This window comes from Pleurodeles waltl, chromosome 6, assembly GCF_031143425.1.
Source record: "Pleurodeles waltl isolate 20211129_DDA chromosome 6, aPleWal1.hap1.20221129, whole genome shotgun sequence".
NCBI lineage: Eukaryota > Metazoa > Chordata > Amphibia > Caudata > Salamandridae > Pleurodeles > Pleurodeles waltl.
The window spans coordinates 1,327,213,650-1,327,229,025 of record NC_090445.1 but is presented as its reverse complement, the minus strand read 5'-3'; the positions used below and the strand labels follow the sequence as shown (position 1 = coordinate 1,327,229,025).

At 39.9% G+C, this 15,376-nt stretch overlaps 1 protein-coding gene across 1 annotated transcript in view; it reads right to left on the bottom strand.

Annotated features, from left to right (window-relative positions):
• Nucleotides 1-15,376, bottom strand: part of TUBGCP2 (tubulin gamma complex component 2) — a 190,575-nt gene that overhangs the window by 169,711 nt on the left and 5,488 nt on the right. The window contains exons 2-5 of the mRNA XM_069240639.1: nt 12,482-12,640; nt 9,479-9,607; nt 5,155-5,334; nt 3,270-3,429 (exon numbers count right to left, since the gene is read on the bottom strand). Of these exons, the coding sequence (XP_069096740.1) occupies nt 3,270-3,429; nt 5,155-5,334; nt 9,479-9,607; nt 12,482-12,631 (619 nt within the window). The 5' untranslated portion in view covers nt 12,632-12,640. The remainder of the gene's footprint in view (nt 1-3,269; nt 3,430-5,154; nt 5,335-9,478; nt 9,608-12,481; nt 12,641-15,376) is intronic.

Genomic DNA, 15,376 nt, shown 5'->3' with positions numbered 1-15,376 from the left:
TGGCTGATGAGGGGTGAAACCCCGAAACCGGTCCCAGGATGCTTGTTTCCGGTCCAGTGAGGTCCTGGCTTGGCAGTTCGGTCTGGACTGTTCCCATGAGGAACAGGGTCAAGACTGATTTGCATATGGCTGGGTCCAAACTGGGGTGGCATGGTGAGCAAAAGAACGATGGATTAAACCCAGATCTATGACTGGGGGTGAGTGTTTGACAATGTTCAGCATTCCGTCCATCACTTGTTGTTTTTGCTTTGTCGCCCTAAGTGGGAAGGGTATGCCCAGACGTGGGTCCCGTGCTTCCCATGCCACTGGATTCAAGCTAGCCTGGCTGATGAGGGGTGAAACCCCGAAACCGGTCCCAGGATGCTTGTTTCCGGTCCAGTGAGGACCTGGCTTGGCAGTTCGGTCTGGACTGTTCCCATGAGGAACAGGGTCAAGACTGATTTGCATATGGCTGGGTCCAAACTGGGGTGGCATGGTGAGCAAAAGAACAATGGAGTAAACCCAGATCTATGACTGGGGGTGAGTGTTTGACAATGTTCAGCATTCCGTCCATCACTTGTTGTTTTTGCCATGCTACATCATGTGCCAGAGGTGTGCTGCCACCAATTACCAACATAGTTAATTTTGTAAAGGACTTAATTTTGCATCAAATTACCAATCCAAGGGCATGTATTACCATTTGCAACACTACAATTACAACTAATAATCAATTTATATTTAGGAAGCAGGGTTTTCACGCCAAAAACTGTAGCCCAAGTTTACTGGATCAGAGACAGTGTTAAACCTCAGTTTCCTTAGGCAATGTGGCCCCTCATTAAGGCACCTCAACAAACATCAATTAGAGGAGTAAAACAGTTCATTAAGTAATGGGGTTATCTCAATATTTGAGTTATAGATCAATGAAAAGTTAAAGAGGTTTATTACAGAAATTGAAAAGAAATGGTGCATAGTCAGTGCCATGAAGGCTCTCAGATGCAAAGTTACACAGAGTATGTAAAATTAGAAATTATTCTAAGTCTCAATAATAAACAAAATTATAGCAGAACTGGGCAACATCCCTAGCAGCATAAGAAAGCCTTCTGGCTCACCTCCAAGTCAATAGTTTTTTCTACACAATTCTAGCATAACATTATTAGAAATTTGGAAACTGGTTGTGGTGTGAGCAAAAATATCAGTCTTTAGCCAATCAAAACAATTGAATAATAGACGGTGGGTTCCACTTTCTGGGTTATACACCACTGAACTCAGTACTTTCAACCTAACGTTTTTTGTGCATGCAGGCTCCAACGAAGTCAACCAAGGAAAGATGACTAATTGTGTGTTAAGGATGATGATCATTTCCCACCTGCCCTAGGAAAAAATCCACATTTTGTGACTTTAACTGCAAAACTAGTACAGCTGCATGTTCAGTCCAGTTGTGACCAAGTGGATTCTCAGTAAAACACATCTTTCCTGGATTTGGGGACAAATCTGTCTCTTTAGATTTCAATAACATGAAGCACTCAATCTATCAAGCGTCCCCAATGCCAATACAGGCCCAAACAAGAATATCCAAAACCAAAGCTATCCTATGAATAAAAACTTCATGGAGAAGCAAGGCTTTAACTGGGATCTCTAGACAAATATGGAAGGATGATTAAGCATTTCAGATGATTGAAAAAAAAACAGGTGCTTCCAGCAACAACTCCAGGCTTGATTACCTCTGTGATGTGGAAGACACCGTAGGGTTGCAGATAAACGCTAACAGGCATTTTTAAGAGCCCCTAGCTCCATTCTAATGCCAGATTAGCATAATATTATTGACGCTAATTTGGTTTTAGAAGGCCAATAACTCTGTGTCATATTTATAAAGCAATGCAATACATGCGTTGCACAACTTTGTAACCCTTTGCCCTACATTATGCCTGCGCCATGCATAATGTATGCAAAGGGGTCGGTCTCATGTTAAAGGGGACAAAAAATGGCACACAGAAATCTAAGAGATTTCTATGTATTCCTACGTAAAAACAATGTTTTACTGCTAGTTACAAGCACTTAAATAGCACTAAGGCTCAAGAAAGCAACATTACTCAGAAAATGAGTCCAAATTTAAGTTTTAAGAGATTTCTTTGCGTCACTTTTTTCCGGCACTTTTAACATCTGCTCAGAGCAGCTGTTAAAAGTATACTTCTACTGGTTACAATGGGTCTCTGGGTGCACTGCAGGATTAACGTTAAAAAAATTATGCTAATCCTGAAAAGCGCTGGTGTAGCGTAAAAGTCTCCTAACTACCACCACGGTATGCTATATTTTAAATATGGCACACACATAGTGGTGTTAGGGAGATACAAGAAAAGTGGCGCTGCACAGTGTGCTTTCTTAAAAATGCCCCTAAGTATCTCATGGCTTCTCAGAAAATCAAATGCTGCCATCAAAGTCTTAATCAAATGCAGCCATGAACCTGGCAAAGAATGGCTATGGGCTGTGAGCACCAGAACACAACAGGAAATAAGACTGTTTCACGGTTGCTAGAACAAAACATGGAACCGTTATATGTGATCGGTTAGAGGAATCCTGCAATATAAAGCATTCAATGTCAGGGAAATGCAGCTAAAGGTCTTCCACAGAACATCTGATTTAGTGATGGATGGGAAAATGTAACTAGCTCAATAATCATCTGGCAATTTGCGGTAAAATGACATATCACCTTGCGGACTGTAGAATCATCCCCCCAAAAAATCTTTGCAGATGGGTCTACAACAAATGTGCCTTTTTTGTATGTAAAACGAGGGCTAAGTTACAAAATTTGTAAACTGCAAACAATATTAGTGTTTTCTTCAAATCTTTGCAGACTTTACAAACGCTTCAAAGGTTGTGAAGTTAGTATTGAAAAAATTGGTGTTAAAGACATCAGTAAAACTCAACCGTTAGCGGAAGAGCGGTATCACAAAAGGGTTTTGTGGGAAAATATGCTTACAAAAACCATTCCTCCAAAAATGCTTACCCACATGGACAGTTTACGAACTTTGAGAAAGCTGCCAAACTTCATAACATTTGTTAACGTCTTAATCTTTACAGGTCAACTTAAAATTCATTCACACCTACGTAAAACTAATGTTTTACGGCTATTAACACTTCAATAGCATTAAGGCTCAAGAAAGCAACATTACTCAGAAAATGAGTCCCAATTTACAAAGTTACACACTAAAAAGTGAAAGGACAGAAATAACTTTAAGAAATAAAAAGAATCAATCACACATATGTAATTTCCACCTCTGACTAATACGCACCTATTGGTACATTGATTTCTGGACCCATATTTGAGCCAGTTAAGAAGTCACCAATCAGTGCTGGTCTCTCATACACCCAAGGGGGGAATACAGGAATCATCTGACCAGAGTTTTTCTTGCTGTGCTTGTCTCGGAGCAACTTTCGAAGATCGATGGATTGCTGAAAATGGTTAGCATATATGTGTTATTATCACTTAATAAGTATTTATATATAAACACCAAAAAACTGATCACTGAGTAGAGGAACCAGTTCTCTATGAGGAAAATATGTCCTACTTAGAGAGACAAGGGAAAAAGTAACTATTTCAAAATGCACTTTAATGCGATATATAATCATGCAGGAATTTACACATGCGTTTCTGAAAGCAGAAATGTGTATGCTAGAAGGCCGGCATTTCAGCAGAGTTCCTTTAACACTGCACATCCAGCAGTACAGGGACATAAGAAGCCTTTTGAGGCACAGACACATGCTCTGGTGTATTCCTAACAGTGTGCAGAGTGCACTATTTAAAACATAAAGGACATTACCAAGAGAACCTCTATACTGGATGACATCAGAGTTGGCTGTACTGCTGGCACACAAATTCAGATTCTTTGGTAGGCAGCACATACAAAATTATGTTGAAAAGGTATGGTCACCCAAATTTGCCATAGTCCAGGTGTGGGTAAGGAACTCTCTAGAGGGCTGCATGCCACACCTAGGAATATTGACCCAAAGTTTCAAATACTTAAAGATGCATATGTCCACTGCCCAAAGACCTATTTGGAGCGTAACATGACCCTCCTCCCTTCTGGCCTACTTGCAGGAAGACTTTCAGACATGAGATACCCTCTCCATTACTATCATTATGTCAATATCATTATCAAGTAGAACACTTTAGGATGGTGGCATTTCCGAGTCTCTTTTACGTGGTCAAGAACTACCCACACGTTTATGTTATGAAAAAAAAATACCTATTTCTTTCTGGATCATCCTTGCACCTCTTAGTATCCCATTCAGTCTGATCACTGACCTGGCTCCATAACTGGCAGGCCTCTGTCCCCATAAACTGTTCAATGCACATCAGCTGACTACCACTGACTCAGCCATTCTCTATTATGAAGTTCAGAGCCATCAAGTCATACGACAGACTGCTGGATCTAGGCAACATTCTGCTACAGTTATATGGAACTGGCCTTGGGGTAACCCCGAAACTACTCATTCACTGAACTGGCTGCCACAACCAATAACATTAATGATAATAAAAGAACATTAGCCAGATGTTCAGCTGCCATGAAAATACAGTCCACCACAACTGAAGGATAATAGCAGAGGAACCCAGAGAGTGCAGCTGTCCAAAGCTACAAATGACAACAGTTATGTAATTCTGGACAAATAACATTTTACCTGTTGGTCAGATTGAACATATGTAACAATAAAAATGTATATACAGTTGTGTAGTACGAGATCAGGAAAGGAACAGCTCCAGTTGTATGTTCCAGATGTCTTATCCCATTGCATTATGTTGTATTTAATTCCACCTGAGAAGTATTCACTCAACACATGCATCAGTATTAATCACCTGTCTCACATGCCCCTGTTACAGTAGAAATTACCTGTAAATGCCCCAGCTGCTCCTTGTGATAAGCCCAGGATTTATCATGTGCATAACCCACATTTTAAACAGTACCTCTCCACTGAAACATCTGTCACTCCATAAAACTAACGGCTCATAAAAGAGGAAGAAGAGATATTGACCATTCCAACATGTTACCTGTGCACTCCACAAGCAACATGATCACTTTTTCCTCTGCATGGAGATCTGCTCAGAAAACAATGTAGCCTCAGTGCCTTACTGCAATAAAAGCTGGCTAGTGAAACCTAGAACAGCAAGGAAGCAAGTACCTGGTGTACATTTGCACCAGAATTGATCAAGCTGCCCAGCTGTTTCCTGATATCCTCTAGCTCCTTCTCAGACATCAGTGTGGTGCTGGGAGGGATTTTCAAGGTAGAGGTCCCTGTGGGGACGATGCTTGTGGTGTGTTCCTTGCGTTCCCGGGCATTCTGCTGCAAATACCTAAGAGTCTGAAAAGCAAATATCAACATCATTGGAGGCAGGTGGACAGAAATCACAACTTAACTGACACTGTCCACGCAAGTCTTTATTTTTATTTATTTCATTGTTATTGACCTCCACTGAGGTCTAAGATCAACATCTTAAACAACAAAATAAATACATAATTAACAAATCCCACCACATATAACCACCATCAGACAACATCATAAAACACCTTCATCAACAAATTGCTTAAAAACATTTGTAAAAGTGTATACACTTTGAAACAAGTAAATTCATTTGGCAGGTTCTTTAACAATTCCATTCTATCCTCGTGTGTGTCCAAATTATAACTCTTTATAAACTGTAGTAAATATCTGGCTCTAGCTTGATTTCATGCCGACCATGGGTGTAAAATATAAAACATTTCTTGAGTGCCTGTATAGCATAGATCGCAGGCTTTGAATTTTTGGGAGTTCTTGGACAAGTTTGCCAGTAAATTACTTAAAATTGCTCTTCTCTAACATATAGTCATATTAAGACATCTAAAGCTATTTGGAATTTGAAAGGATAAATATTGCCGGACTAAACCTAATGAAATATTATCACATATAGTGTTATATGATTTCAGAGAATCATAGCACTCCTTATCGAACTTAAAGCTAAGACTCAAAGAATGAGATCTTAAAAAGAGTTGGAGGTGCCCAGGCGACCATCCCTTCAAAAGAAGCAAATTGCACTCAAAATATTCTAAAGCTCTAGAAAAATGTCCTCCCTAAATTATGTGTGTTGCAATATTATACTAAATCTCTGTTCTAAGCAGAGATCTCAAATACTTGGGGCATGGAGTATGTTATAGCCCCATCGTAAAGTATTGGCTAAAGACTGCACAAATGCACCCAACTATTCCAAGTTCTAACCTTAATCATTGGACCGGAATGGATGAACTTTGTTAGCAACATTTTGTCCGAATTTTCCCTTCGCACTTTTTTGTTAGAAATGCCCATGATCCAACTGGAGTGTGCTTTAACTCGTAGGATAATGCAGGGGAAGGTTTGTTTTACAAATTCGTATTAGGTGATCAAAGTGTCTTCTTTCCATAGAACAGTAAAAGATCTGCAAAGAATTTGCATGAGCAAATGCTTTGTTACATACATTTTTTGCATGCACCTCATCCTTTAGAATTTTACAAAAGGTGATAGGTATATCTGTTTACTTTCTCTAAATATTAATTTCCTAGACACTAATCGTATTTTGGGCGTTTCCCTTTCCCCTAAAAACTTAAATGTTAGTTTTTACTGTATTCACTTTTAAAAAGTGATTTTGTGCAAAGTAATAAAAACCGTCCTGACTTGCCTTTAGACAAATGAGAGTATGATCAATTAAAATGATATCATACACGTACAAAAGAGTGAACAAGCTTTTAAAACCTATTTTTGGATGATGATTTTTCTCTTTGCGCAAATAGGCAGGGAAATCTGAGAGGTAGAAAGAAAGTGTGAATACGCAATCCTGCTTCAAACCATTAGTGGGGGGATAGAATTAGAAAGACCTTGCGCTCCCCGCAACAGCATTTTACACCAGGAAGAGGAACACAGGAACGTCAAACAGATCCACTCGGTATCCCTAGGGCAAATAATGTTTGCCATAAAGTTGGGCTGTCCAGAGAATCAAATGTAGTAGAAAAGTCAATAAAAGCTGCATATAAATATGATTTATTCCGTAATATCTAATAAAAATTGTAAAACAGCTATATTGTCAACGACCAACCAGTTTGCTATAAAACTAGGCTGTTCAAGGGGAATTGTGTTTGCTTCCTGCTACCTTTTCTGCCCGTTTTCTAAGATGCTAATTGCAAAAACCTTCCTCACTACGCTCAGCAACCAAACTCAGCTGATAATTTCCTGGCAACAATTTACTTCCTTTCTTATGTATAGGGACGATGGTAGTACCCCTTCAGGATTCTGCAAATAGCTAGTAGAATAGCAGAGTTTAAATACGGGAACAAGACAACTGGCCCACAAATTTGGAATACCTTTTAACACCAAGATAGGAACTCCATCTGGGCCCATTGCCAATGCTCTTGCTTTCATAATGTACCCAACTGTTTGATTATAAGTGGGTGACTGAATAACTTCTGAGCTTTTCAGAAAAACTGTAAGACACTTGTGATCTTATTTGATTTGTATAAATTAACTGTCATATAATCATAGCAGGTTATAAATTAAATGACATCAGGTGTCAAAACCCTTTTTATGTCGGAATTTTGTGCAATAATGCTTCAGAAAGCATGTGTATTATTCTGTGAAAAAGCTTGCTGCAGGGAGATCCACAGCAGATCTTATTGCTTATTCTTTACTGCTCTTCTGTGCTGTTTCCTTTTCTCATTCAAGGACTTTATTAACTCTATTAGCTCTCTATGCTGGAACATTTATGTTGTTTCTAAATTAAATTATGTATTGCTTTACAGGGCTGCCATTCAGGAATATTGTTAGATGGTCTTTCAATTATTCGCTTATTTTTCCCTGCTTTTTTGAAGCTGTTAATTATTTCAACCATCAGGCCCTCATAACATGAAACTGGGCTGTTTATCTGCTGTTCCTCCAGATTACTAAGGAAGGCTGTAAACCTTTTATTAAACATAGCCACTCTACTGGGATTCCAATGTAATTTACCTCTTTTCTGGATGACACTCTGCTGTGCCAGAACAGGGGCACAGTGACCAGTCCTTTGCGCTTTCAGGGGATGATCTTAGCATAGAACGAATGATTATATGATCAGTGTGTGGCCATTCTATCACCGGTAAACGTGCTACTAAGTGAAATATTACATAGGATGTTAGAGTATAATCAATAATAGTGAACCAAAGAAATCCACGTCTAGCAAATTTGCCGGAATGTCATTCTTTCTAACCATTTAAATCAGTCATACCTAGGAGACTTAACTCTCCCAGAAGGAGGACACCCTTCTGTCACTCATACTTTGACTTGGAAATATAGCCTCTGGTATTCCCCAACTTTTTCTAGCTTAGTATGCTGTTTGAGCTCCAACACAGTGTTGGAAATTTCGGCAATAAAATCACCAGTAATTATGGACTGCATGGATTTTTTCATTATCTCTTATTTCCTTTATCCTCCTGACAATTTCCTTTGTAACGCCATCACCGCACCGTCCTGGAGGCACATAAATATTAAATATTAGAAAGGAATTTCCACAAGGAGGAAGCATAAATGGCAATAAAATCTTTAAACCTCTGAGGTATTTAATTTCTACAGGTATTGCTTGGAATTTCCAGTGAAACTTTGTCAAAAACACATAGCTAGTCCCCCTTTAGCAAGGCCTCTTCTTGTTGCCATTGCTGGGCAATTAAACACATGATAAGAGTCAACTGTTAGTGCATTTACTGACCAGCTTTCTTGAAGACATATTAAGGCAGAATTCTGAGAAATAAGGACATTTACTTTACCTTCATCGATTTCTACTATATTCCTAGAAAGTATTAGAATTTGGTTTCTGCTAAATAATAGGTAGGAAACTCAGAGGTTCTAGCAGCAAAATTAGTGAGTTCAAACTACATTGTATGATAGGAAGGGAATAGATATTTGCAGATCACCACTCAACTAAAATACATTCAATAACTGGCCTAATCAATGCAGGTACTTTACATTGATTCATTAAGGATACTGAGGCACCACAGGGGCAATTATGACAGAGAAATAACATTTTTAGGTTCTCACTTCACAGTCCACTGCAGCATTACAGATCCTGTTGCTTTCTAGTTCTAAAATCTTGTACGTGGCTGGACACAGAAGGAGATTAACAAAACAGTGTTGGGGTAGAAGCTATGGAGTTGCAGGAGGAACACCTATTCAAAAATGCAAATCACTTTGTCTGTTTAGTCATACCCCAACACTCAGTTGGAGATCTTAGCTGAAGAAAGCAGAGGGTGTTACAGAAAAAGGTACGGTGGGTGCCGAGATGTTTGATACTTCCTCTTGACTATAGTGCTTTAAGACAGAAAACCTTATCAGATTCTGTTTCCTTTTATCCAGCTTATATTTGTCTCAATGGAATTCAATTTAAATCTATTCACAATAGTGCTAAACTCAATCAGCGCTCACTTTGTTGTTCAGGTCCAACGAACAATCCCACCAATTGAAGTCCCAGCACTACCTCTTTATCATCAGTGAGCTTGGCCAGCAGATAGACCAGAGGGTCAAGGTTGCGGGTATTCTTTGATTTTAGTTCCTCATATTTCTTCAGAAAATCTTCTGGGGTCTGGGAAAACTCTGCTATTTTAACCTGGAGACGACACAAAACCAGACAAAAGACTCTCCATGATTAGCACATACATTATACATTGCTTAGATATCATGTGGCACAGTAAAGTTATAGAATACGTTTTAAGAATTACATGATAAGAACACTTGGGACTCAGCATGGTTTCACGTAAGTGGTTATGCTCTTGTGGCTTATTTATTTTGCTAAAGATAAATTACCGACCTCTGACACTGCTTCATCTTGAATTATTGGAGCTTGAGATAGGAAACACACATCACCTTGGTAGGTAATGGTTATTAAATAAGAGGGTGACAAATATTTGTGAATCTTTTAGGTTTCACATCTTGGCAAAGCTTAAAAAACTGTCTCCACCTCTCACAAGCGGGGCCTTGTACTGGTCGCAGTACTGAACGATTAGTAACAGTGGCCTTGAATGAGCTCTCACTATATCCCATGTTTCATGATCCTACAGGATATATGGACAGCATAAGTTACGGTTCCTTATAAAGTGGTTGGAAGAGAAGTGTGTCAAGGAAACTGCCTTAACATGGTTCCAGAATTTCTGAGCAAACAGGACAATACAAATTAATTTTTAATTTTGCCTGTCAGGCCAAGAATGCTGACGTGGATTTCTACTGGGGTTTATTCTGTTTTTCATATTATACATAACCCCTTTTGTTGTACTGATCTCTTTATATGGGTTATCAGTCCTAACTTATATGGACGACATGCAATTTGTTTTTAACATTTTACAGGATCTGAAAAGAAGAGTGGACAACCTCAATGGCTGCCCCCAAAGTGTTAAGTCATGAATGTCCTAGGTTCAACTTAGGCTTAATGGAGGCAAAACAGAGATCTTGTAAAGAGTACCCTGTATGGAATCTTTATTTTTGGATGGACTCATTTTGAAAAAAAAAAACTACCCTGTTTTCAAAGGTGACAGACCTAGGGTGTCTCAGTTTGATACATAAGTCACAATGACCGAGCAAGTAAACATGGAGGTAAGAAGCTGTATATGTGAATGCTCTTATATCGGCAAGACCCGAATATTGGAATGACATTTATCTTGGCCTTCCAGCCAAAATGTTGAGCAAACTGGAGTTGTACAAAACACAGTTGAAAAGCTAACATTCAGCTTGAACACATTTGATTCTATCTCATCTGTATTAGCCAGGCTGCACTGGTTGCCATTTAAGCAGAGAATTCGCTTCAAAGCACTCTCCTTGGTTCATAAAGCGTTTTATAGCAGTAATCAGAACCCTCTTGTCAAAGAAGCACGTGCTGTATAAACCAAAAGACACCTTAGATCAGAACAAGCATTTTTGACCCCAGTACCTAGACTCATTTGTTCCACTCTGAAAGGAACAGAGTTCTCATTTCTAAGCTTCATAAATACCCCTACCTAATAATCTACTTTTGTAGTCTTCTCAGCCAATTTTCAGAAAACATCTTAAGAGGTGGCTTTTCCCAATACGTTACCGGCAGTATCACTCTCTGTTTGTCTTAATAAATATGTTTTCCTAGAGGCTTCTGAGTCGCCTTGATACCTTTGGGTGATTGCTGCACTATATAATTCCAAAAATACAAATATTTTCATTTTTGCTATTGTTGAAAATATATTAGGAAGTATTATGAAAACGTTCATTCATGTTTTCTCAAAGAGGTAAAGAGGCTTGGGGGAGACAATCTTATGTTGCATGCAGAGTTCCATGTTGGTGGGGGAACACCTATACGTTTTTCTTTGACATGCCCTGCTTGACCCTGGCGCCGCAAGGATCTGGGGAAAGCCTTTAGAAATGCAATTAAGGGAGCGGCCTGGGAGAAAACAAAAGATGAGAGAGATACTGAAGAAGATAACAGACCGGACTGGCCTCGGAAACGATGGAAGAGACTAATAGCCCTAGGGAGTACCAAGGAAGATCAGTGCTTATAAGAGGACAATCAAAAAGCACATTTGGCAGAGAGGAAGTGACATGGGTATACTTATGGACAAGAAACGAAAGCCCGACTTGGTAAGTGAAGAGTGAAAACCAGCACAAGGAGGAAAGACCTCAGAAGAACAGTGCAGATAAGGGCTAGAAATAGTTTCAATGCGGAAGAGAGGTTTACCCCTTGATAAGAAGATAGGGAGTATGCAATCCCCTACAACTGAAGCACAAAACCTAAGATAAAAGAGTACAGACAAAACAAGGGTGTGTGTGCTGGAAGAAGACAAATGTGGAACCAAGGAGAAGAGTAGAGATGAGCAAAACTCAGGGAAAAATAGAAGATCATGGCTCAAAAAAAGTTATGATAAGAATTGCCAGGATAGGATTACAGCTGAGAAGAAAAACAAAAGTCCACAACCCATATTTATTACAACTGAGTTTTTAAACATGAACTGAGAAACATTCCTGCACCCGCCCTAATGACAAGGCTATTGGTCGGGAGTCACGTGTTCACTTAATGTGGGCTACATTCTTAATATACATGGAGCTAGAGTTTAGTCTATTAAATCAGACAAAAGAGTGTTTGTCCTCCAGAAATGCTGAACTTACATAACTGAAGGTGCTCTCATGTGAGGTAATGAAGAAGAAAAGCGGCTCTGTGAAATAAAATATTTGCCTAGGATCACACAATTTGAGACCAGTTTACAGGTTAAGTGCATTACAGTTAGGTTTAGTAAAGTAGTTCAGTCTGGTAACATTTTTATGATTTTTTGAGGCCTGAAAGGAGCACAGCATTACACAAGAATGAGTAACAGCACAGGAGGAAAGATGTCAGTAGTACATTCAAACAGAAGAACTAACTGAATGTGCAGCACATAAAGACAGAGAACATGCTGCATGAGATCAGAAAAACACAGTTCAGAGGAATTTTCAAAGTGAAGCACAGAAAGTAACAAATGAAGCTCACCTTAGCAGTATGTGTGGAGACAGATGTTGTGATGTAGGGAGTGCGGTTCTTTTGTAGAAGATCGATGTAAACCTCCGCTCCATCCCCTCCATGAACACGCAGCAAGCTGATAAGCTCATTTACATCATGGTGGATACGGAACTCGCTCATTCTTGTGTCCTCAAATGAGAATGAATACCATGAGAAAACTGCAGAGCGGTTTCAACTAGACAATATACAATGGCCTTGCATGCATGATCATTATGAGGATCAGTCAGACACTACCCAAGAGATTATTATGACTATGGCACAAATGAACTGGACTTTCGATCATATGCAACATATCTGCCTTGACAGAAATAGCAAGAATAGACACATATATAAAGACAGAAAACCTGCCTTTTAAGCCAAGCTTTGCCATACTGCCAACAATTCCATAAAGCCAAAAATAACAACCTGAGGAAACGCATGGGCTTGGGAGGAAGTTTTCTCTTTAAAATAATGAGAGTTTGCATTCGAAAAGCCAACTTTCAATAAAGGAAACACAAAGTCATACGATCCAAAAGTTATTTTTACATTTCACAAACAAAGAGTTTAGAAAGAATACATAGCATACAGCTTACTGTAATTTCCATATGGACCATATCGGTCTACAGAGAAACAGCGAGACAGCCTACACTACATGATTTATAAGAGGGCTGATAAGCCGTGAGAGACAAAAAATAAAAAGGCAAATAGGACTGACAAGTAAGCCAACAAACAATAAGTAATGGGCTGACACAAAGCCCACTCTAAGTATTGGTATTGTACACAATAGGTCTTTGCAACAGACAGTTAAAGGACATCTGTAGGAAAGACCTTAAAATGGGTGAGTGGGTGATTCGCTCCTACGTCCTGTTTCCAATTTACTAAGACAATGGGGTGAACAGACCATTTACAGACCACGTTCCCTTGAACAAGACGAAAGGTGTTGGACTATACTACGCCTACTCTTGGACAAAGACGTGGCAAAGTGAATAACTCCAATCTGGCCCCAAACCTTGCAAAGCTGAACAGATTAATCACCCCCTGGACAGTAGTATGTACACTATTTGGCTGCAAGGTGGACAGGGACACACAGAGCATATGCAACGGGCTGAAGAGCACATAGAGCAGAGGCAGGAGCGAACAGAGGGGCTGTAGAGGTGTGGGACTCTCAGCAGAGCTGAAGAGTAGGGCAGCCTGGCATAAGGAGGACGCATGGAGGAACAAAGGCGCGCAGAGGGGCTCAAGAGGAATGGGTGGTACCTTGATGGAACGAAAGGCACACTGAGGGGCTGCTGGGGTGGGTAGGGCGTCACACCGATGGGCTGGTGGTAAGGGGGCACAGGGGAACTGCAGTGCAGATGGCTCACAGTGGGATTGTAAGTGGTCATGGAGCCCACAAAGGGCAAGCAGGAGTATGCAGGTGCTGCAGGATGATGGGGTCTCATGGATCTTGCAGGAGGTTAGAGGCACAAAGAGCGAGTAGAGTGGAGCACAGAAGAACTGCAAGGAGAACTAAACTCGCTGGTCCACAAAAAGCAGATGATCTACTTAACCCCTTCGCTGCCAGGCCTTTTCCCCTCAGGTGCCAAGCCTTTTTTTGGCTATTTGGGGTAGTTTGCGCTTAGGCCCTCGTAACTTTTTGTTCACAGAAGCTACCCATGCCAAAATTGCATCCTTTTTTTTCAACATCCTAGGGATTCTAGAGGTGCCCAGAGTTTGTGGGTTCCCCTATAGGAGACCAAGAAATTAGCCAAAATACATCTAAAATTTCGTTTTTCACAAACAAATGGGGAAAAAGTGATGCAGAAGAAAGCATGTGTTTTTCCCCCCTGAAAATGGCATCAACAAAGGGTTTGCCGTGCTAAAATCACCATCCTCCCAACTTTCAGGAATAGGCAGACTTGAATAAGAAAAACAAATTTTTCAAAACAATTTTGGCATTTCACTGAGACATATCCCATTTTTACTATTTTTTATGCTTTCAGCCTCCTTCCAGTTAGTGACAGAAATGGGTGTGAAACCAATGCTGGATCCCGGACAGCTAAACATTTCTGAAAAGTAGACAAAATTCTGAATTTAACAATGGGTCATTTGTGCAGATCCTTCAAGGTTGCTTACAAAAAGCAACAGCTAAAATAAAAAAATATTCATAATGACGTGAAAAAAAGAACCATTTCTGTCCACTTTTTCTTCTATAACTTTTTTCAGCTATGGTGGATTTTTTAAAGCAGTATACCGTTACGTCTGCTGGACTCTTCTGGTTGCGGGGATATATTGGGCTTGTTGGTTCATCAAGAACCCTAGGTAGCCAAAGCCAATAAATGAGCTGCACCTTGCAATGGGTTTTAGTTGTATAACAGGTATACAGCACTTCATTTGGTGACCTATAAAGAGTGAACCATAGTTATCAAGGAAACCTTTGCATTTCCAAAATGGGCACAAGATAAGGTATTGAGAAGCAACGGTTGTTTGCACATCTCTGAATTCCAGGTGCCCCATACTAGCATGTGAATTACAGTGCATTTCTCAAATAGACTTCTATTTTTTACACACTGTCTTACATTTGGAAGGAAAAACATGTAGAGAAAGACAAGGGGCAATAACACTAGTTCTTCTATTCCGTGTTCTCCCAAGTCTCCCAATAAAAATGGTACCTCATTTGTGTGGGTAGGCCTAGTGCCCGTGACTGGAAATGCAACATGGGAATATCACATTTTTACACTGAAATCTGACATGTTTTTTGGAAAGTGCATAGCTGTGTATTTTGGCTTCTAGGTCAGCCGGAACCTAGGGAGAACCTAGCAAACCTGTGCATTTGTAAAAATTAGACACCTAGGCAATCCAGAAGGGGAGACTTGTGCGGCTCTCACCAGGTTTTGTAACCCAGAA